The following is a 23,475-nucleotide window of genomic DNA, read 5'->3' as shown; positions in this document are numbered from 1 at the left end:
TCATCTTTTATGGCCAGTTTATGCTTATCAATTTGGTGACTGAATATTCATATAACACTCAGAGTTTGTCCTGTCTTGACTAAGAACAACAGATTACAAGTTAGTTCAGTTCATTCTGAATCTAGACTTCGATATCCCTGACAGTGACAGAGGAAGTTATTGATAAAGGCTTGGCTGTGCAGGCCTATAATCCGAGCTACTACAGAAGCTGAAGCAGGAGGATTGCAACTACTACCTGGAATTTTGATGGTTTATTCTCTATTCTCTTAATGTATTTTATTAACCTCTTTATTATGCTAAATTCAGATACACACAAAATTTTAAAAGAATCGTACAGTGAAGCACATACATCCTTAGCTACGGTAGTGAGCCACAATGACCACTGCTTCTCCTGTGGCTTTCCCACAACTATCTGTTAATAACCCTATTTCTATTCCAGTTTCTCTGTTGGCTGCTGCCTAGAATGGTCTCTCTAGACAGCAAGGCTCAATTCCCCCATGCCTCACTTGGCTGCCATTATCCTAACCCCAGTGCCTCTCAACCTGTGAGCACTCCTTTCCTCTTTCCCAGTTGATTTTCTGTCATGGTATTCATCAGCATTTAACGTTCCCATTTTTAGTTCTGTCTCCCCCACTGCCACTCCAGAGCTTAGGCTCAATGAAGTTTCTTCTTTCTGTTTGTAGGTTGCTATGTTTTTTTTTTTTTCACCCTGTGTGCTCTAGAGTCCAGGCTGCCCTGGTCTCATGGAGGTCCCCTACCCTAGCTTCCCAAATGCTGCTGACTCCAGCTGTATGCCACCATGCCTAGCGAAGGACACTTATTTGGTCTCCTGTTCACTGTTGAATTGCCCAGGCTTGGAGTAGTGCCAGGAGCATAGCAAGCCCATGAGTGAACTTGAGGGGAGCAGTTCTTCCAGTCTGCTTTCCTGTCCATGCTGAATGGAAGTGTAGTGGAAGAGTTCAAACTTCGGGTGTCTGAAAGTCCTAGATCACTTGTCCTTGTGTGAAAACTGTGGGTGTTTTCCCTGGGAAAGGCTTGTGCTTTTCACCAAATTCTCAGTATATGTGACTTAAACAGTTGAAATTTGCTGGTAAAAGAACACTGGACTTAGAACCAAAGGATTTTAATTTGATTTCTGTATATTAAGTTTTATGTAAATCATTTAATTGAACTTTAATTTTTTTGTCTGTACAATGATGATCAAGCCTCCTTCACTCTTCTAAGGCTGAAATGTGTGAAAACTTTCTTGAACAAAGATTGTGGAGTGTATTTCCCCTGTGTATAGCTTTCTGAGAGCATTTCATGTGCCCCACTGCTAACTGACTCCTTGTTACCAAATGAATTTCATGCTGCTTTGTCTGCTCAGGCACAGGCGCCTCGCTCTGCTGAAGCAAGTCAGTATTCGAGAGAACTGCTGTTCGCTCTGTTGTGATGAGGTAGCAGACACACAGCTGAAGCCATGTGGACACAGGTGAGAGGGACTGCTTGTGGGATCATCTTCCACAGATCACATTCAGCAGCATTTCATACTGCTTGAGTGACTTCTGGGGTATCAGCAGGTCCATAGCTGCTCATCAGGATTATTAAATTAGGGGCTGGAGAGATGGCTCAGAGGTTAAGGGCACTGGCTGTTCTTCCAGAGGACCTGAGTTCAGTTCCCAGCACCCACATGGCAGCTCACAACCATCTGTAGTAGATCTGATGCCCTCTTCTGGCTTGCAGGGATACATGCAGAAAGAACATTGTATACATAATGAATAAATAAATCTTTAAAAAAAAAAAAAAAAGAAAGAAAGAAAGGAAGGGAAAAAAAAGGATTATTAAATTAGCACTGGGCTGAATGAGGAATTAAGTTGCCAACAAGGATCTGCTACCTTCCAGAAAGTACGTGAAGTACCTGAAATAGAACAAGCTATTTGATATGGAAAGTCTAGTTTTTGAATTTTTGCTTTTTGTTTATTCAGATAAACACATACACACAAATATATTGGGCGGGAGGATGTTCAAGACAGGTTTCTTTGTGTAGCCTTGATTGTCCTGGAACTTGCTCTGTAGACCAGGCTGACCCTGAACTCACAGAGATCTGCCTGCCTCACAGAGTTCTCCCTTGTGCCGGGATTAAAGGCATGTGCTACCAAGCCTGATTTATATTTTGTATATAATTTTGGCTTTACAAAATGTGAAAGGCTTAATGCTATTTGTTAGCTTCTTGGGAAGTTACTTAGAGGTTACCGCCTTACCATCTTTTTTCACTCCTAGCCATTGAAAAAGTGCAGCTTCCATACCATCTCACCAAATTTCAGCTCTATAAAAGGAACTTACGCCGGGCGGTGGTGGCGCACGCCTTTAATCCCAGCACTCGGGAGGCAGAGGCAGGCGGATCTCTGTGAGTTCGAGGCCAGCCTGAGCTACCAAGTGAGCTCCAGGAAAGGCGCAAAGCTACGCAGAGAAACCCTGTCTCAAAAAACCAAAAAAAAAAAAAAAAAAAGGAACTTACAGGACATCCTGGATCCTGTAGGACAGTGTCTTAGCATCACCACGAAGCAAATAAGCTGGTCTTTCCTGAGAAAGCCACCCTGGCCGATATTAGAAAGGTGTGAGTAGGTATAGCATCCTCGGCCTCTTACACATGCTGATAGCCTGTGAGCAGCACTCATGCAGACGGTGCAAGCTTCTTGTGTCCGTCACATCCCGACACTTTGTGTTTCTGTGGTTTTTGACCAAACTTTGGCCACCTTATTGCCCAGGTGTCTTGACCCTAGAATTATGGACCACAGTTTGCCATCACAGGAGTGATTCAGCCTGGATCGTTGACCCAGGGTCTTCTGAATCAGGTTGTCCCTAATAGACTGTTAGAAGTGCAATGTGTTTCCTTTCACCCTTAGTTATGGAAGTTTCTCTTCTGTAGCCCAGAATTTCTCAGTCTAAACACCTTTGCAGGATTTAGTTATCCAGGCCTTACAGATAGATACAGAATTTACCATCTTTGTTTCCAAATAGTAGGATCTGATCTTCCTCTTTGAGCCCTTTGGCCCTTCCTATGTTTTGGAGGGTTTTGTTATTGTTTTAAAAGATTTTATTATGTATGTCTGCCTACAGTCGAGAAGAGGGTACCAGATCTCATTACAGATAGTGTGAACCACCATGTGGGTGCTGGGAATTGAACTCAGGACCTCTGGAAGAGCAACCAGTGCTCTTAACTGCTGAGCCATCTCTCCAGCCCTGTTTTTTATTTTAAAACACAATTTAGGAGTCATTGATAAGGGCTAGTATGTAAAGACTTAGAACTAATTATCCTGAATATGTGGTCATAGTTTCTACAACATCCAAAACAGTTGGAAAGAAAACTAAAAGAATTACAAGACTATTTAGCTCAATCCAGTTAGATGGTATAAAGGCTGTACCTTTTCAATACTAGGAGTGTAAAGAAGTTAAACTAAATATTCTTTTTTTTTTTTTTTTTTTTTTTTTTTTTTTTTTTTTTTTTTTGGTTTTTCGAGACAGGGTTTCTCTGTGTAGCTTTGCGCCTTTCCTGGGACTCACTTGGTAGCCCAGGCTGGCCTCTAACTCACAGAGATCCGCCTGCCTCTGCCTCCCGAGTGCTGGGATTAAAGGCGTGCGCCACCACCGCCCGGCCTAAACTAAATATTCTTATATCTTGGAGGGTGATAGTGAAGAAAAGAAATCAGGATAAAATAAATGATGAGACCTGACCCCTAGAAGAGACTGAAAATGAAACCACTCCTCTTATCTAGGAAGTGGTAGGTTATGAAGTCCGCCATCGCCTTTCCTCCCAAAGGCGCTAAGCCCAGAGAGTTTCTTAAAATTTTCAGGGGGAAGTAGTTCAAATCTTTCTAAATCCACAGCACTATTTTTACGAATCTGCATGGCAACACACTAAAAGCTGAGAAAGAAAACATGTGGTGGCTCACAGCCATCTACAGTCCAGCAGATCCCACGCCTTCTAACCTCTGAGGGCCCCAGGCATGCAAGTGGTGCACAGAAATATGGACATACAGGTGAAACACAAAAAATAAGTCAATCTAAAAAAATTCCTAATAAATCAAATAAGAACAGATAACAATTCCTCAAATTCCTTAAAATGTTTTCTGGCTAAATGCTAGCATCCTTTTGTGTTATCTTTGGGTTGTGCAGGGATAGAACCCAGACCCTCACACATGGTAGGCACTGAGCAATGTCTGACATTTTTCTTTATTTCTTTTTTCTTTTGAAAATTGTGTTTGTTTTTGAGATGAGGTCTTGCTATAGAGCCCAGGCTGTTCTGCCTCAGCTTCACAAGTGCTGGCGCTATGCGCATGACTACAGAGTGACTAGCATCTGTTTAATAGTGACATGCAGAAACATGCTCAGATGTTGGGAACGAGACAGAGCTGCTTGTTACTGACACTTTGATTTACAGCCTAAGCCAGCACCTCTTCTTACTGTGTGCGTAAGCACCAGCCTGTTCGTTGATCCGTTAGAAAGCCCTTTTTATACTGCCTTGGGAAGAAAGCGGAAAACTGAGAATGCAGCCAAGTTTGTTGTGCTTCTGTAAAGAAGCTAGGAGGGCTGGAGAGATGGCTCAGCAGTTAGGAGCACTGGCTGCTCTTCCAAAGGACCCAGGTTCAATTCCCAGCACCCAAATGGAAGCTCTAGTTCCAGGAGATCCATTGCCCTCTTCTGGCCTCTGCAGGTGCTTCACATAGTACACATACACAAAACATTTTTAAAAACTGAAAATCTAACTGTGCCACGGCGGTGCACACCTTTAATCCCAGCACTCAGGAAGCAGAGATGGCTAGATCTCTGAGTCTGAGGCCAGCCTGATTCCAGGACAGCCAGGGCTGTTACACAGAGAAACTGTCTCTTGCCTCATCCAGCCTTGATATGAGGGTTTGTGCCTAGTCTTATTGTAACTTCTTAAGCCATGTTCAGTTGATATTCCGAGGAGCCCTGCTCTTTTTTTTTTTTTTTTAAGGGAAATGGAGGAATAGTGGATCTGGGGAGAGGGGAGATGGGAGAAGGGACTAGGAAGAATGGAGGGAGGGGAAACTGCAGTCAGGATGTAATGTATGAGAGAAGAATTTTAAAACACTGAAAATCCAATATATAATAAAGGCATTTATTAGTCATTATACATTAATTTATTAGTCACATATTATATAATAAAGTAACATCTGTGGTGAAAGATATATTTAGTAAATATTACTAGGATAAATGACTAGCTGATAGGGGGAAAATAGCATATATCCCTGAACATATACACACACATATATGCACGCGTGCACACACACACACATACGTGTCTGTGTATATATAATTTGTACATATAGATTTTCTTGAAAAATGAACTTTTTATTTAACTCACAGAGGAGGAAGATTGAGGATCAAAAATAGGAGGGAGAGTTAATTTTTATTTATATATTTTCTTCATGTTATTTTCCAAACCATGCATAATATGTACACTTTCTCCAACAGACTTGTTAACATTTTAGATTTAACTGGCAGGTAGAGTTTGGCCTTTTAAAGCATTAACTTAACTGGCATTTGTATCTTTTTCTTCAGCGACCTGTGCATGGATTGTGCCTTGCAACTGGAGACCTGCCCATTGTGTCGTAAAGAAATAGTGTCCAGAATCAGACAGATTTCTCATATTTCATGACACATGTGAAGAGATATGGACATATTTCTACTCAATTCCAGCAATGTTGAAAAGAAAAGGAAAAAAAAACCCACAAACATCTCTAACCAGTTGTACGCACATTGAAACTTATAGCCATGGCCAGATTTTATGCTAAAATTGGTAGTTTGTCAAAGACAAATTCTCTTAGAATCTAATCCAACTTGCCAGCCCTGAGTTCCTTTTGAGGCCAAGGCAGGCTGAGTGTCAGCAGCTGGGCCTGTGGTACGTCTATGAAAACAGCAGGTGACAAGGGTCTCCTGAGTGCTGAAACCACGCCAGGGTTCTTCATGTTGGGCTCACTTGATTGTTTAACACAAGGTGTTTTGTGTCTTAGTCCACAGTTTTATTTTGGGGTGAAGTCACTTTGGAGAAGTAATTGACAGCGTGTCTGGGTTAAGCATCATTGGTCAGAGAAACCCCGGTGTGTTAAGCATGGATATTGCACTGCAAGACTTGAATCTGTAAACGTAGCATTACACAGGTCATTACTTCAAGCAACATGGAGATCCTGAAAGAAGGTGCACAGACTGTAGGGGAAAAAAAAACAATTTTTTTTTTTTATATTTCAGTGATTCCAAAGAACATTCTAATTTTTTTTAAACTACAGAAAATTGGTGGTATTTTCACATTCATGGTGTTTCTATCCAGTTTCAGTACCCACATTTTGTGAGGAAATGTGTTTTACCAATGCAGGAGGAACTCTTAAACCAATTGCAATGTTAGACTGGAGAAAATTTGGTAGTTAATGTATCTTTGAGGTACCATAAAATCAAGTTTTCTTTTTCTTCTTTTTTTTTTTTTTTTTTTTGGTTTTTATTTTTAATTTTTAATCAGTATTGTTTTTGGAAGTAATATACTTTGAAACGCTTGAATTAATAGTCTCTAGAGAACAGTCCGAGAACACAGATCCTGTTGTTTTAAATAAATACATGTTTTTGAATAGCAAGTTCAATCATGAATTGTTGACTCTGTCTTCATCAAAAGTGTTTTATATCCCTCTCAGGGTCTCTGGTGAAGGCCTTTAAGAGTTCACTTTTTTCTCCCAGAAAATTGGAAGGTAGAATTGTAAATTTTTAAGACTTATTTCATAATGGTGTACCTCAGCAACTGCCTTTCAATTTATGCCAAGTCCTTACTGAGTTTATACTTGAACAGTAGATGTCTTCTGAGTTTTACAGTGTCTTAAACTCACTGCACATTCTTTTCCTTCCTTCTCCCTCTTTCTTGTTTGTAGTTTATTAAACCTGTCCTACCATGGAGGTGACTTCCTTCCTGGCTGTACTTGCTGGGGTGCTGGATTTTTCCATGTCTTGCTAGTCTTCCATAAATCCAAATATATATATGTGTATATATATATATAAGTATATATACAGATAGTTATGTGTTCTCCTCTTCAGCTTGTGGTGAATGCAGTAATTTGCATTGAAGAATAAAATATCTGTTGCATTTTTTACTCTAAGACTTCACCGTTCTCATTGGTGTCTTCTACTAAAGCTTCTACTCCTCAGGGTAGGTAAGAACCAAGTATAAGAGCTGAGGAAGAAAGTCGGGCCTGTATCACCAGCACTGAGAAGGCTGAGACTGGAAGATTTACCTGAGTGTGCAGCCAGCCTAGGCTGCTACATAGTGAGTTCCAGTCAGGGCTGTATAGCCCTGGATCTTTAACTCAGTGGTAGATTGCTGTCTGGCATGCTCAAGGCCATGTGTTCCCTCCCTAGAACCTCAAAGGAAAAGAAAATTAAGAACTAAGTTTAGCCAAGCGTGATGCATGCCTTTAGTCCCAGCACCTGGGGAGCAGAGGCAGACCAGTCTCAGAGTTCCAGGACAGCCAGGACTATATAGTGAGATCTTGTTTAATTACATATCAATCAAATAGCCCTTCGCTGATAGGCTACAATAGGTGCTTTCACTGTGCCTGTGTGGCTTATCAGACATCTCTTACAAAGCAACAGCAGGAAGAGGCAGTGTAATTTCTGTGTACTGTGCTAATTTGCTAGTGCCATGAAGAAAAAGAATATGCTGCCCAGAACAGAAGTATGTAGTTATGGGGAGAATGAGGCAGAACTACTCTAGATATTTGGCTAACATGGGTAGGGAAAGTTGTCAGAAGAAAACTAAGGGAGACATAAGGATGTAGCCAGGCCGAGGATCTGAGGACAGGCTTCCAAGACTGGGTATCTAGGTGGTCATAGCATTGTGGGCAAAGGTCCTCATTAAGAAAGAAAGTTGGTACAGGGAAGACAGGAAGGATGTGGTGGGAATAGCATGCTCTGCTGCAGGAGGTCAGGAGCTGCTCATGAAGTGTGCTAAGGCATTTGTATTTCCTCCTAAGAACAGTAAGAAGGCAATGGTGTTTATCAAGCTTGGAAGTTCCTGCATAGTGGCCTTAGAGGATGGCTCTGCCCTCTATTTGGGAATGGAATAGAAGAGTAAGTGGGGTGGAGCTAGGGAAGCAGAAAATCTAAAACAACAGGGGCCGAAGGACTGCAGGAACCTGCCAGCTTTCTAGAAATTTGCCCTTGAACTTTGCTCCTAAGGTGGCCTGCTTTTCCAGTTTTTAACTTTGAGACTATAAAGCAGAAGAGCTTCAGTAGTGAACTGATAAACCATTCAGGATGGAAGCTAATTTATCTTGAAGCTACTTTTTTTTTTTTCCCCAGAGCTGAGGACCAAACCCAGGGCCTTGTGCTTGCTAGGCAAGCGCTCGACCACTGAGCTAAATCCCCAACCAATCTTGAAGCTACTTTAAAAGGGTACATACTGCACATAGAGAAGAAAAAAATGGATTGGTAAGCCACATGCAGATACTGAATCAGAGGAGGGGAAGAGACCTGTTACAGCATTTCCCCAGTGATTCCTTGGGGAAGTTTAGAATTTTTGCCAGAAAAATTAGTGAACTGCCATCTTCTTTTGGGTGATGTAAAGCAGGAAAAAATCCTGGTGCCATTTGCAGAGTTCTAGGAAATAATGATTAAGCCACAGAAACTGAAGACTTCGGCAGTAGAAAATGATTTCAGCCATCTTGAATATTTATCCTTTTACATGTCAGCTCTTTCCATTAGTGTCCACTATCTATCTTGTGCTACTGCTTATTCACTTAGGAAATATATATATAATTTTTTATAAGTATATATAAACTTTTGGTTTTGAGGCAGGGTCTCACTGTGTAGCTCCCACTGGCCTGGCCTAGAACTGGCTATGTAGACCAGTCTGGCATGGAACTCAGAGATCCCTCTGCCTCTGCCTCTGCCTCTGCCTCTGCCTCTGCCTCTGCCTCTGCCTCTGCCTCTGCCTTCAAAGTGCTGGAATTAGGGGCCTGGAGAGATAGCTCAGCGGTTACGAGCATTGGCAATTCTTGCAGAGGTCCTGAGCTCAATTCCCGGCAACCACATGGTGGCTCACAATCGTCTATAATGGGATCTGATGCCCTTTTCTGGCCTGCAGGTGTACATGCAGATAGAGCACCATATACATAAAATAAATAAATCTTTTTTTAAAAAAAAGTGCTGGAATTAAAGGTTTGTACTACCACTCTGAGCAGGAACAGTTTTTGTGTGTTTTTATGTTTGTTCTTGGGTTTTTTCTTTTGTTTTTTTTGTTTGGTTGGTCTTTGATAGGGTATCACTGTGTAGCTTTGGATGCACTAGGACTCATTCTGTAGACTAGATGGGCCTCAAACTCACAGAGATCTGCCTGCCTCTGCCTCCCAAGTGCTGGGACTAAAGGTGTATGCTACTACGCCCAGCAGAAATAGTTTTAATGTAGCTAGTTGTGGCAGCTTATGCCTATAATGCCAGCATTTTAGGGGCAAGAGGTTTACCATGAGTTTGTAGATAGCCTAGATTACATTGTGAGTTCCAGGCCAGCATGGGCTACAGAATAAGATCCTATCTCAAAAAACTAAAGACAGACTAGAAAGATGGGTCAGCAGTTAAGAGCACTGGTTATTCTCCAAGAGGACTTAGGTTTGATTGCCAGCACCCACATGGTGTCTCACGATCATCTGTAACTCTACTTCCAAGTGATCCAACACACCCACTCTGGCCTCCCTCAGCCAACAGGTATGCATGTGGTGCAGAGACATATGCAAGCAAAACATCCATACACATAGAATACATTTTTGAGAGTTATTTTTAATGAAAAAGTGCTGGCAAGATGCTCATTCAGTAGGCAAAGGCACTTGCCACCAGGTCTAATGACCTGAGTTTGATCCCTGGTATCCATATTGTAGAAGGAGAGAACCAACTCCTGCAAGTTGTCCTGACCTTGTGCGTGCATACATATACAAATAAAGTGTAATTTTTTTTTAATTAAAGGAAAAAAGCAGGGATTTTTGTTTGCTGGATTTTCTTTTAGACAAAGTCTCACTATGTAACCCTGAATAGGCCTTGAACTCACAGAGATCCTCCTGCCTCTGCCTTCTCGGTGCTGAAATTAAAGGCATATGCCACTCTACTCAACTTCTTTTTAAAGGAAAGGATGTTGAATCTAGAGCTAGAGTTCAAGGTGGTAAACAGCTACCTCATATGGGTGCTGGGAACTGAACTCTGGAAGAGCATAAAGTACCCAACCTATGAGCCATCTCATCTCTCCAGCCTGGAAGGCTGGTTTTGTTTGTTTTTTAAGATTTTATTTTATGCAGGGAGGTGGTCACGAACACCTTTAATCCCAGCACTTGGGAGGCAGAGGCAGGCAGATCTCTTGAGTTCGAGGCTAGCCTGGTCTACAGTGTGTGTGTGTGTGTGTAGGGGTGTTTTTGTTTTTTGACAGGGTCTCATATAACCTGGCTGGTCTAGAACTCCATAGACCAGACTGGCCTCAAACAGAGATCTACCTGCTTCTGCCTCCCAAGTGCTGAGATTAATGGTGTGCTTCACCATGCCCAGCAGAAATACTTGCTCTTGAGCCCAGTTGCTGTTGTGTGAGAAAACCCAAACATCTCCAGAAAGCCCATGTAGAAAGGAACCTCAGCAACCTCACCCAACCCCACCCCACCCCAGTCCTCACCAACTGCTATCCCTGGGCCACCACTAAGTTGCCTCCTACCTGAGCTCTGTGAAAGGCTTCTCAAACTCCATTGCAGCCCTACTAAATGACACCAAATGGAACAAAGGCTAGTTGTCCTTGCCAAGCCTTTCCCAAAACACAGATTAATGAGTAAACTATTTGTTTTAGTCAACTACGTTTCTCGGGGAAGGAGAGGTGGTAAATAGCAACAGGTAACTAATAGAGACAAAATTAAATTTCATTCCTTTCCTGCTTGAGTCCTGAAACAACAACAGGCAAGTTTGTGTGCCACAGAAGGAAGTTGATATAAAGTATGTTATAGGACCTTGAGTTTGACCAGTGATTGATTGTAATGAGTCTTTTTCTGTCCCACCAGCCAGCTGCCAAATAACGACACAGACTTCTTAATTATGAAAGCTCGGCCTTAACTTAGGCTTGTTCCACCAGCTCTTACACCTTAAATTAACCCATGTACATTAATCTACATTTTGCCTCATGGCTTTTTACCTTATTTCCATACTGCCCATCCCACTTTTCCATGTGTATTGCCTCAGAGCACCTAGATTCCTCCTCTTTCTCTGCCCAGAAGTACCACCTGTACCTCCTGCCTAGCTATTGGACATTCAGCTCTTTTTTTAAACCAATCACAACAATATATCTTCACATAGTGTACAGATATCACAGAACAGGCTGATGGAACAGAATTTCTAGATGCTTGTCATCCTAGTTTATCAGAACCATGACAAAATACTAACCAAAGCCAGTTTGGGGGAGGAGAGGGTTTATTTTGCTTCCACTTCCATGTCATAGTCCATCTTTGAAGGAAGTTGGGACAGGAACTCGCTGCAGGAACCTGGAGGCAGGAACTGAAGTAGGTAGACAAAGAAATGCTACTTACTGGCTTGTTTCTCTGTAGCTTGCTCAGCTTCCTTACATAAGCCCACACCTGCCCACCTACAGGGGACTGGGCCCTCCCACATCAATCACGTCAAGAAATCAATCATGTCAAAAATCACAATCATACACAGAGAAACCCTGTCTCGAAAAACCAAAAAAAAAAAAAAAAAAAAAAAAAATCACAATCAAAGCCGGGCAGTGATGGCACACGTCTTTAATCCCAGCACTTGAAAGGTAGAGGCAGGTGGATCTTTGAGTTCAAGGCCAGCCTGTTCTACATAGTGAGCTCCTGGCCAACAAAGGCTACATACTGAGATCCTGTCTCAAAAAATAATAAAATAATAGTAATATGGGAAAAAATAATAGTAATATGAGAAATCAGTCTCAGGAAATCCATTTTCACCGTGTGGCAGTTTCTGAGGGGACTTTTGCAGGAGCAAAGTTATTTAATTTCTGATTATTTGGCTTCAAGTGGTTGTCAACGTTTTTGTACTGCATAATTATCCAAGAAGCCCTTTACTGTCTAATTTGTTGTTTCTGGTTTTCTGTGTTTATTGAGACAAAGTCTCTCTTCACCTAAGCTGACAGCAAACTTTGTAGCTGAAGCAGGTCTTGAATGCTTCTAACCGCTTGCCCCCGCCTTCCAAATGCTGGGACTTCATACTCATGCCATCACTCAGCTCTTGCTTTTGATTTGAAGATTACAAGTCAAATTACAAGACATCCATTTAATGCCCTGGAACCTTTCATATTTCCAAGAAGTAACTTTCTGGTAAAACAGACATCTGCTTTATCTGGGACAAAAGACGATAAACTGGCTTTCGAGCAATTTGGCCTTCTCCAGCGCTCTTAAAATACGGTTTCAACAACATAATCTTTACTACCCCCAAAAAGTTGCAAGTGAAGAAACTGAGGCTCTTAGCTCCCATCGCTTCATCTGCCAGCCAGAAACAGCAAGAGTCGACACACAGGCTGCCACCATTTTGCAACCCTCTGCGTGAGTCCGAGAGCCGGAGGCTGTGATTGGCTGCTGGAGCCGCGGGGGTAACCATGGTGACGGAAGGCGGGGCTGCGGCGCACCGCGGGCCCTAACAGACCGGCGGGGTGGCCCCGCGAGAGGCGGGCGGGCGCAGGGCCCAGCCGGGAGCCTCAGCCCCGGCCTCGCGCGATCGCCGGGCGGGGCACGGGCGCGGCCTCCTGCGGGCCCTTGATGCGGTTGAGGCGGTGCGGACCACGGCGGAGCCCGGCCCGGCGGCGGGTGCGGTAGGAGGCGGCGGGGCCGCGGGCCCGGGCCGGTGACTGCGGCGCCCTTACGATGGACGCCCTAGAAGAAGAGAGCTTCGCGCTGTCCTTGTGAGTGACGCCTCCGGGGTGGGCGCGGGCGGGCGGGCGGGCCGGCCGGGGCTGGGGCTCCGCTCTAGCCGGGCGTTTCTTACCCGCGGCCTCCGCGGGGCTGTGTCACCGATTACCTGCGCTTCCGTCACAATCCTCCGGCCTGAATCTTGGCCGTCAACAAAACCTAGGGCCTTGAGCTGCCAGGACTGGCGGCGGCCTTACCGCCCGTCTCAGGCCACTCCTGATCCAGTTACCTACCCTCTAGGCCGGTGCTCCTCCGGTGGTCACACTCACCACCAAACAGATAGACCTCTCTGGCCTAAGAGCCAGGATGCGGTGAGTAGATCCCCGTGGGTAATAAATGCGGGAGTCTAAAGATGTGCCACGCCAGTCTCACCTCCCCGTATTGTTTGTGTCTTTGGTGATTGCCATACCTAGGGTTTGGTCACGGGTGTTTTTCCTGTATTTGAAGTTTCTGAGCTAGACGGTAATCCTTGGCTGCTGAAACTGAGTGATGGGTGGTTCATCTTGCGACTCTTTTTATGCGCATTGGAAAATTTACATTAAAAAAGGTCATGGGCTTTGTTGTTGTGATTGCCCGTGATGCACAAGGCCTTGTGTACAATCCCCATCCCCACAGAAAACATAAATACGACTTGTAAAATAATTATTTGGACCAGCACCTAATCCTGATGTGTTTTTAGCTCCTCCGCCTCTGATGCAGAATTTGATGCTGTGGTTGGGTGTTTAGAGGACATTATTATGGGTAAGTTTCCACACCACTAAGTGACCCCTCTAGTTCCTTAATTCTTATGTAGATAGACTCTTGCTTTAAAACAGTTTTTAAAATTGTATTCATTTATGTGTGTGATTGGGGTCAGGGAGTTTCCTAGGCCGCTAGGCGCAAGTGGAGGTCACAGGACAACTTTGCGGAGTTGGTTCTGAGGGTTGAACTCAGGTCACCAGGCTTGTATAGCAGTGCCTTTAGCCTCTGAGCCATCTCAACAGCCCAGACCTTTGCTTATGAGAACATGCAGAGAAATAAAACACAAAACATCAAGATACACCAAAAGTTTAACACAGCACAATGTAATAGTAAGCAAGCCATACTAAGATTTTTCTTAGAAACAAGGAGGGTCAGCAAGATGGTTCAGTGGGTAGAGGCACTCACCAGCAAAGTCTGACAACCCTTGTTTCGTCCCCAGAATCCACAAGGTGGAACTGGCTCCCGAAAGTCGCCTTCAGACATCCATACACAGGCTGCAGGCATGTGCCCATGCACAAACAAAATAAAAATATAATTAAAAAACAGAGCAAGATCCAGGAAAGGTGCAAAGCTACACAGAGAAACCCTGTCTCGAAAAACCAAAAAAAAAAAAAAAGAAAAGAAAAGAAAGAAAGAACCCAAAACCCAATATGTAGCACACCTCTATTATCTCAGCACAGGTAGGTGGAGGCGTGTGGGAAGGTGGTGGCGGGGGTGTCCCCAGGTCCTGGCTCTGCTCTGTAAGATCCAGTGCTTTTTAAATAATAGCCATTGATTCAAGGTCTTGAAGGAGACAGATTCTGAAAACCTACCTGGTGGGTAGGGCAGAGCTCTCGGCAAGGCTTCAGGAAATGTTAACCAACTTTATTTCACATATACAGTAAGGGCAGTGTTGGATTGTTTTGAGCTTTAACATTTTCATGCTGTGGAACAGAACATGAACCATGACCCTGTGCAACACTTGTCCATGAAAAGACAAGGCGTCTAATCTCCTTGGATCTCTGTTTTCTTTTCTTGTTGCTGCTGCTGTTTAGTTTTTGTTGGTGCTGGTGTTTTTGAGACAGGGTTTCTCTGTGTAGCCCTGGCTGTTCTGGAACTCACTCTATAGACTAGGCTACCCTCCAACTCAGAGATCTGTCTGCCTGGGATTAAAGGTGTAGGCCACTACCAGTGACTTGGATCTCTATTTTCTTGATGTGTTTTGTTGGTTGGTTTTGTGTTGAGAGTTTTGCTTTTAGGGTCTCATGTGCAGGCCAGCCTTGAGCTTACCATCTTCCTGCCTCAGCCTCTCTAGTGCTAGGATTGAAGGCATGAGCCAACATACCCCGTTTCCTTGCCTTCTTGGTTCCTGTTTCTGCATCCCTCTGGGCATCTGTCTATTCTACTAAGTGACCAGAAGGCAGTAATAAATCCAAAATTGAAGGCAAGTAGGTAGAGAGGAAAACTAAATTGAACAAAATTTTGACAGTTTACCAATTTTTCTAGCAGTTAGGAAAAGACCCTGCTGTCTTATTTTTGGGTATGTGACTTAACCCGGGTTAGTCTGAAAAACCACTAACAACACTTTTGAACCTCTGTGTATTACTTCCCATGTCTCACCAGAAGCTCTCCTGATGAGTTTTTAGTTGTTTTGTTCACCATGGACATCCTGCCTGTTGTAGAGAAATGAGCTTCCTCAGGCCTGGGTCACTTTTGAAGGTGTCCTTCTCGTTGTAGAAATGCTAGTGGGTTCCGTTGTCAGAATCCCTCCTCCCTGACCTTGAGTGTTTGCTTCAAGTCTACCTGGGCTCTCCTCTGAATCCCACCTAACGAGCCTCTGTGATGGACACATAGTTGAGGAGATTGGGGTCTTCAGAAATAAGGTCACTTGTCCAAGACCACACAAAGTATATGGCTGAGGTAGGGTTTGAACCCAAGCAGTGGCCTCTTGCAGGCCCTACCCTTTAACCCACTATGTGCCTTTCACTACTGCTGCTAAAATGATAGATAGTAAAGTAGGAGAAAGGGGGGCAGCAAAATGGCTTTCAGGCCTAAGAGTCCCAAGTTCACATGGTAGAAGCAGAATCAAGCACCCAGCCTCTAGATGGGTGCCATGGCACGTGCCATCAGCTCCAGAACTCAGGAGGCAGAGGTAGCAGGACCTTTGAGTTCGAGCCAGTCAGAGCTACACAGTGAGACACTGTCTCAAAATAAATACATAGCTAAAAAAAATGAGGACCAATGAGATGGTTCGGGGGTAAAGTACTTGCTGCCAAGCCTGATGACCTGAGTTCAATTCCCAAGACTCGTGTGAAGGAAAGAACCTTCTCTGCAGGTTTTCCTCTGACCTCCGCCCTTACACATGGCAAATATGTGCACATACACACTTAAAAATAAAAATGTTATTTAATAGTAAAAAAAATTGAACTAGGAGAGACTGGGCTTCTTGCCATTGAAGTCTCCCAATTTGAGAGCTTACCTTTTGTATACACAATAAATTTATGTGTGAAAGAGAGGTACCAGGTAGTTTACAAACTATCCTGTTTGGATATATTGTGGCATATAGCTGGGTTTTTGTTTTTCATTTCTCCAGACAGGGTTTGTGTAGCCCTGGCTACCTTGGAACTCACTTTGTAGACCAGGCTGCCTCTGACATCCAAGTGCTGGGATTAAGGCATGTGCCTCCACCACCCAGTGTGGCATATACCTGTGACCCTAGCACTCAGAGTCAGGAGGATGGCTACAAGTTCAAGGCCAGCCTGGTCTGCATAGTGAAGTCTAAGCCAGCCAAAAATATATATCTATAGAGACCCTCAAAAAGCTAAAAAATAAAATATTGCAAAGCAATGTGAGCACACTTAAGCCAGCAAACTGCATGTTTTTTGTTTTTTTTTTTGTTTTTCGAGACAGGGTTTCTCTGTGTAGCTTTGCGCCTTTCCTGGAGCTCACTTGGTAGCCCAGGCTGGCCTCGAACTCACAGAGATCCGCCTGCCTCTGCCTCCCGAGTGCTGGGATTAAAGGCGTGCGCCACCACCGCCCGGCATTTTTTTTTTTTTTTTTTTTGCATGTTTTTAAAAGGTTGAAGTTTTTACTTTTAGATATATCTTACTGAGTTTTTAATTGGTTTTTGTGTTTGTTTATTTATATTTATGAGTGGTTTGCCTGAACGTATGTATGTGGACCATGTGTGTGCCTGATGGCTGTGGAGGGCAGACAGGGGCGTCAGACTTGGGCACCTGAGAACAGGTTGTGAGCCGTGGTTGGCTGTGGGGAAGGAACACTGTAGCGTCGCACCTCATCACAAAGAATGAACTTCCCCTGTGTCAGATGATGAGTTCCAGTTACTGCAGAGGAACTTCCTGGACAAGTACTACCAGGAGTTTGAAGACACAGAAGAGAATAAACTCACCTACACCCCCATTTTTAATGAATATGTAAGTAGATCTGTTTCTCCTACCAGAAGATTAGGGTTTCTTTAAAATTTGAACTTAAATCCCTTTTATATATAACTAATATATTCTATCAAGAAGTTTGGATTAGAATCAAGATGTTACAGAGCTTAGTAACACGTGTAAACCAGCACTAAGGAGGCTGAGGCTAGAGGATGGCTGCAAGTTATAAGCCTGCCTGGGCTACCTACTGAATTTCAAGTCAACTTAGGTTTTTTGGCAAGATTATTTCTTTAAAGAAAAGATGGAATTGGTTCCTTTTTATGAAGGCCAGCACAGCCAGGAGCAATGCTGGTGAATCTGGTCTAGATCGCTTTCTCTTGCCAGATCTTGGAGCCAGTTTCAAAAGGGCATTTGTGAAGTATTTGATGAGCTTGCAACGTGTTGATTACAACAGATTTGCCTTTCCATAGTCTTGTGATACCTTGCATTTGTGTGCTGTGAGAAATAAACAACAGTGCCAGCAAAGAGATGGAGGGAGAGAACTGAGTCCATAGACACTGTCCTGTGACATCCACGTGCACATTGTGAGCATGGTGCTCACTCATACATGCATCATACACCCAGTAATGATAGATAAAATAAAAAACACAGGGCTGGACAAGATGGCTTCTAGAGGACTGTCAGTTCCAACGCCTACGTCCAGGGGCTAACAACTACCTATAACTCTAGTTCTAGAGGATCCAACACCCTCTTCTGGCTTCTGCAGACATCTGCACTCACTCATGTCATACATGCGCGCATGTGATGACTGCCCAGGGTAGGTGGAGGCTCTGCAAAGAAGTCTCACTTCTCCCCGAGGGCCCACACAGTCCTGTCCCGCTGTTGCAGATTTCCCTGGTAGAGAAGTACATTGAAGAGCAGCTGCTGGAACGGATCCCAGGCTTCAACATGGCGGCTTTCACAACAACGCTGCAGTGAGTGAGCTTGACTCAGGTTCTATGCTGCCCATCTTCCTCCCTAGACTGAAGAAAACCCACTCTCTCTCCTTTTCTTCACCGAGAGCCCTGGGTGGCTGGGTCCTGAGTGGGAGGCCCTCTATGCCTTTGCAAGGCATTTTTTTTTTTCATTTTTATTTTTGAAGAGATTTATGTATTCGTTTTTTAAATGTATGTGTATGTATGTGAGTCTGCATGAGTTTATATGCACCATGTGTGTGCAGGAGCACAGAGAGGCCAGGAGAGGGTTTTAAGTCCTCTAGAACTGGAGTTATAGGCACCTGTGAGTGGCCACATGCATGCTGGGAACCCTGGGTCCTCTGCAAGAGCAGCAAGTGCTCTTAACCACTGAGCCTTCTCTCCAGCCCCTATTTTTATTTATTTATTTATTTATTTTGAGACAGGATCTCTTACAGCCAAGGATGGCCACAAGCATGATCCTTCTGCCCCCACCCAGGAGCTGACAGGCATGCTCCCCATGCCAGGCTCGTGCACCTGGGAAGGGAGTCTGTCTTCCTGTTGATTCACAAAGCCAGTGTTCTGTCCTTTGCAGGCACCATAAGGATGAAGTGGCTGGTGACATCTTTGACATGCTGCTCACATTCACGGATTTTCTGGCTTTCAAGGAGATGTTCCTGTACTACAGAGCAGTAAGTTACGACTGCTCACACACTTAGCCCCAGTGAGCCACGCGGGAAGTAAGGGGTGGAGCTGCAGAGACAGCCAGCTGCCCTGGACCCTCCACCTTTTGTCCCCCTTTGAGATGGCTAGTACTAGTTGTTAGTTTTGAGGAATAGATAGAAGTTGCTGCTCCATGCTGCCTTTCTATGTCTTGATGCAACTTGCCCAGTGTTCCCAGCAAAGAGCCAGGCTCTCTTTACTGTGCAGGCTCCTTTAAATTAAAACAAAGCTCCAAGCAGTGAGCAGCTGCCTCACTTGTTTATGAATGTTTTTATTGAGACAGTCTTACCGTTGTATAGCCTGGAATTTGCTATGTAGACCAAGCTGGCCTCAAATTCAGAGATCCTCCTGCCTCAGTCTCCTGAGTACTTGGATTAAAGGCGTGGCACTACCCATTCCCAGTTAGAGTCTTTGTTTGTTTGTTGAAATGGGGCTTCTCTGTGTATTCCTGGCTGTCTTGGAACTCACTCTGTAGACCAGGCTGGCCTTGAACTCAAAGAGATCCACCTGCCTCTGACTCCCACGTGCTGGGATTTGAGGCGTGCGCCACCACCACCTGGCCAGTCATGTTTGTTAAACTCACTACTTTTTTATGTGTATAAGTGTCTGCCTGCCTGCATGTATGTCTGTGCACTACATGCATGCCTGGTGCCCATGGAACTAAAGTTAAGAGACGGTTATGTGGGAGTCAAATCCATGTTCTCTGGAAAAGCAGCCAATGCTTTTAACCAAGCCCTTTCCCCAGCCCCAAAGGTCTTTTTCCCCCAGCGTGTCTAAGGCCAGAGTTGAGAAAAAATGGAAATAACCTGCTGCCTGCCCTCCTGTGTGAGATAACCTGCTGCCTGCCCTCCTGTGTGAAATAACCTGCTGCCTGCCCTCCTGTGTGAAATAACCTGCTGCCTGTCCTCCTGTGTGAGATAACCTGCTGCCTGCCCTCCTGTGTGAAATAACCTGCTGCCTGCCCTCCTGTGTGAAATAACCTGCTGCCTGTCCTCCTGTGTGAGATAACCTGCTGCCTGCCCTCCTGTGTGAAATAACCTGCTGCCTGCCCTCCTGTGTGAGATAACCTGCTGCCTGCCCTCCTGTGTGAGATAACCTGCTGCCTGCCCTCCTGTGTGAGATAACCTGCTGCCTGTCCTCCTGTGTGAGATAACCTGCTGCCTGTCCTCCTGTGTGAGATAACCTGCTGCCTGTCCTCCTGTGTGAGATAACCTGCTGCCTGCCCTCCTGTGTGAGATAACCTGCTGCCTGCCCTCCTGTGTGAGATAACCTGCTGCCTGTCCTCCTGTGTGAGATAACCTGCTGCCTGTCCTCCTGTGTGAGATAACCTGCTGCCTGTCCTCCTGTGTGAGATAACCTGCTGCCTGCCCTCCTGTGTGAGATAACCTGCTGCCTGCCCTCCTGTGTGAGATAACCTGCTGCCTGCCCTCCTGTGTGAGATAACCTGCTGCCTGCCCTCCTGTGTGAGATAACCTGCTGCCTGTCCTCCTGTGTGAGATAACCTGCTGCCTGCCCTCCTGTGTGAGATAACCTGCTGCCTGCCCTCCTGTGTGAGATAACCTGCTGCCTGCCCTCCTGTGTGAGATAACCTGCTGCCTGCCCTCCTGTGTGAAATAACCTGCTGCCTGCCCTCCTGTGTGAGATAACCTGCTGCCTGTCCTCCTGTGTGAGATAACCTGCTGCCTGCCCTCCTGTGTGAGATAACCTGCTGCCTGCCCTCCTGTGTGAGATAACCTGCTGCCTGCCCTCCTGTGTGAAATAACCTGCTGCCTGCCCTCCTGTGTGAGATAACCTGCTGCCTGTCCTCCTGTGTGAGATAACCTGCTGCCTGCCCTCCTGTGTGAGATAACCTGCTGCCTGCCCTCCTGTGTGAGATAACCTGCTGCCTGCCCTCCTGTGTGAGATAACCTGCTGCCTGTCCTCCTGTGTGAGATAACCTGCTGCCTGCCCTCCTGTGTGAGATAACCTGCTGCCTGCCCTCCTGTGTGAGATAACCTGCTGCCTGCCCTCCTGTGTGAGATAACCTGCTGCCTGCCCTCCTGTGTGAGATAACCTGCTGCCTGCCCTCCTGTGTGAGATAACCTGCTGCCTGCCCTCCTGTGTGCTTCTTGGGAGCTCCCACGCCTACCCCGCTGTCCCCACCGTTCTCCAACCCTAGGGCTCCTGAGTGAGGAGAACTCTTTCCATTCCTAGCATCTCAGCATGGTCTGCCTTCTCCTGTAGGAAAAGGAAGGCCGAGGACTGGACTTAAGCAGCGGCTTGGTGGTGACTTCTCTGTGCAAGTCCTCTTCTACCCCAGCTTCCCAGAACAACCTGCGGCACTAGGTCCCACCGTCAGACATGCGTGTGATCACCAGGAGGTCACCTGCCCAGCCGGCTCAGAGAAACACGGGCTACTGATGACAGATGCATCTTCGTTCATGTGAAGTTTTGATGAGTCCTGGAAAACATGACCGACGCTCCTGGCCCTTGTCCAGAAACACCGTGTAGTCAGTAACCTCCGTCCGTGCTCATCCCTCCCGCCCCAAGTCAGGCACACACACCCCCAGGTGCTTCAGAGTGACTCCTGGAGCAGGCCCCCTGTGCCACCTCACCTGGGGCCCTCCCCAGCAGTGTGGTAGTGCAGTGTGTCATCAGGGTGAACAACACACCCTCGTGAACCCTTCCTTCATCCCGGCAGACTTTACATGCGTCCTTGTGCACCTGTTCTGACGTGGGTCAGTTTCAGTCCTCAGCCTCACTGGGGTTTTTGTTAGGGAGTGTTTATCTAGGGAGCTCCTGGGGCCAACTGTCCTGACTTCTGAGTCTCCTGTGACTACAGCGTGCCTGGCTGTAGGAATCAGTGAGAGATGTCCTCTCCCCCCGGTGAAAAGGAACTCCCATCTTACATCAGCATCCTTTCCACACAGTCCTGCTGCTCTTGCCGCAGGCCCATCATTCCTCTGTCTCTAAGCATTCTTTTCAAGAAACATTTTTATAGATGAAAACTCAGGCTAACCTAGTGAGTATGATCTTGGAACGCCCACGATCGACCACTTCAAAGATCAAAGTATTATATGCTGTGTGCTTCTTAGTTGTGAGTGCTGCGAGTGCAAATCTGCTTTCTGATTAGTGCACCAGTGCACACAGGCTGTATGCTAGAAACAGGCTGCAGCTCTGTCACAACAGCATGCTAAGTGTGCTTGTGCGTGCTTGTCTGCAGCCCCGTCCCGACAGTGTGCCAGTGTGCGTGCTTGTGTGCAGCCCTGTCCTGACAGTGTGCCAGTGTGTGTGCTTGTGTGCAGCCCTGTCCCGACAGTGTGCCAGTGTGCCAGTGTGTGTGCTTGTGTGCAGCCCTGTCCCAACAGTGTGCCAGTGTGTGTGCTTGTGTGCAGCCCTGTCCCGACAGTGTGCCAGTGTGTGTGCTTGTGTGCAGCCCTGTCCCGACAGTGTGCCAGTGTGTGTGCTTGTGTGCAGCCCTGTCCCGACAGTGTGCCAGTGTGTGTGCTTGTGTGCAGCCCTGTCCCGACAGTGTGCCAGTGTGTGTGTGCATGCTTGTGTACAGCCCATTGTGCAGGCCAGTGAGCCGGGTTTGCTGTTGGGAAAGTGGGTTGTCTGCAATTTGTTCCCGTAACAATGTCTCCTGCCAGATGCTCCCCTGATCCAGCTCTGCCTGGGGGAGGGGCAGTACAGTTCTTCTGGTCACCTGTCATCTTTGGTGGACTGTCACCAACCAGAAAGCATGTGTGTCACATCTCTAGAAAGAAACAGTTCAATTCCTAGTGTATACTTTTGACTTTAACTTTTATAGTAAAAATAAGAATTCACGCTGACTTCCCATGTGACCATTCTGATTTTACAGGATACAAGCTAAGCACTGTGTTTTTTCTGTAGCAATGTGTCATTTAGTGCTTTTGTAAAATGAGTAAAATTTGAGGTGTTTGGCAAGAATCATCATTACTGCATTGTCCACTTTAATGTGACTACTGTCATCCGGTGATTGTTACTTCGGTCTTTTGAGATCAAAGGCCCTTGTGGGGCCAGCTCCGTAAACCGCTCGGGCTGGCTTCCCCTTCCTGCTCCTTTGAGCAGGAGTGCTCACTGCAGGCAGCATGCCGAGTGCACTCGGTGAGGTTTGTTATCAGCTGGCCTGGTTGAAGAAGGCAATTGGACAAATACAGAAGCAAAATACTCTCGGGGCTGGAGAGATGGTTAAGAGTACTTGCTGTTCTTGAGGAGGACCCTGGTTGATTCCTAGCACTGACTCCATCTTCAGGGCCTCCTCAGGCACCCATATGGTGCACATATATGCATGTAAACAAACACAAAAGACCCAGAAGGCAGGCAGACTGCTTTGTGTCTCAGCCCACAAACTTGAGCAGATGTGCGATCCTCCCTCGGATGATGGTGGGTCTGGCGCATCATTGGGAGGCTGCCTTCTCCTTCCTCACCCACGGGAAAGCAGCGCCTACCTGAGCAACAGAACCTAGCATGTCTCCTCTGAATAGGCTGTGTTGGGCCATGAGATACAGTGAGCTCTCTGGCTTGCTAGGATTTCACTTTCCTCTAAGCCTCAAAATGGGGAGCTCTTCCTTGAACCCAAGCTTTCTTTGGGGCTTAATCTTGGAACAGAGAGATTTCAGAGTAACCAAGACAAGTATGAGCTGGGACCAAGAGCCAGACCTGATCCCTCTAACAGTAACAAAGCCCCAAGTATTTAATTACATCTTAATTGTTGCCATTTTTTCTTAAAGGACCAGA

The 23,475-nt window shown here is 45.6% G+C and overlaps 2 protein-coding genes across 6 annotated transcripts in view; both read left to right on the top strand.

Moving 5' to 3' along the window:
• Nucleotides 1-7,142, top strand: part of Rspry1 (ring finger and SPRY domain containing 1) — a 52,796-nt gene extending 45,654 nt beyond the window's left edge. For all 4 annotated transcript variants that reach the window (XM_006985224.4, XM_042277292.2, XM_076571670.1 and 1 more), the window contains exons 14-15: nucleotides 1,367-1,471; nucleotides 5,566-7,142. In XM_006985224.4, the coding sequence (XP_006985286.1) occupies nucleotides 1,367-1,471; nucleotides 5,566-5,662 (202 nt within the window). In that variant the 3' untranslated portion in view covers nucleotides 5,663-7,142. The remainder of the gene's footprint in view (nucleotides 1-1,366; nucleotides 1,472-5,565) is intronic.
• A 5,619-nt stretch (nucleotides 7,143-12,761) lies between these two features.
• Nucleotides 12,762-22,665, top strand: Arl2bp (ARF like GTPase 2 binding protein). 2 transcript variants are annotated; one of them, XM_016003741.3, is made up of 6 exons: nucleotides 12,762-12,940; nucleotides 13,627-13,688; nucleotides 16,995-17,101; nucleotides 17,948-18,033; nucleotides 18,608-18,704; nucleotides 20,959-22,665. In XM_016003741.3, exons 1-6 carry the CDS (start codon nucleotides 12,903-12,905, stop codon nucleotides 21,058-21,060), a joined length of 492 nt encoding a protein of 163 aa, XP_015859227.3. In that variant the 5' UTR covers nucleotides 12,762-12,902; the 3' UTR covers nucleotides 21,061-22,665. The 2 variants fall into 2 exon arrangements, with proteins under 2 accessions (XP_015859227.3, XP_015859228.1); XM_016003742.3 differs by lacking the exon at nucleotides 12,762-12,940 and adding an exon at nucleotides 12,956-13,258.
• The last annotated feature ends 810 nt before the right edge of the window (nucleotides 22,666-23,475 follow it).

Source organism: Peromyscus maniculatus, chromosome 5, assembly GCF_049852395.1.
Source record: "Peromyscus maniculatus bairdii isolate BWxNUB_F1_BW_parent chromosome 5, HU_Pman_BW_mat_3.1, whole genome shotgun sequence".
Lineage (NCBI taxonomy): Eukaryota > Metazoa > Chordata > Mammalia > Rodentia > Cricetidae > Peromyscus > Peromyscus maniculatus.
Note: the sequence above shows the minus strand (reverse complement) of the source record. Positions and strands in the feature narration are given on the sequence as shown.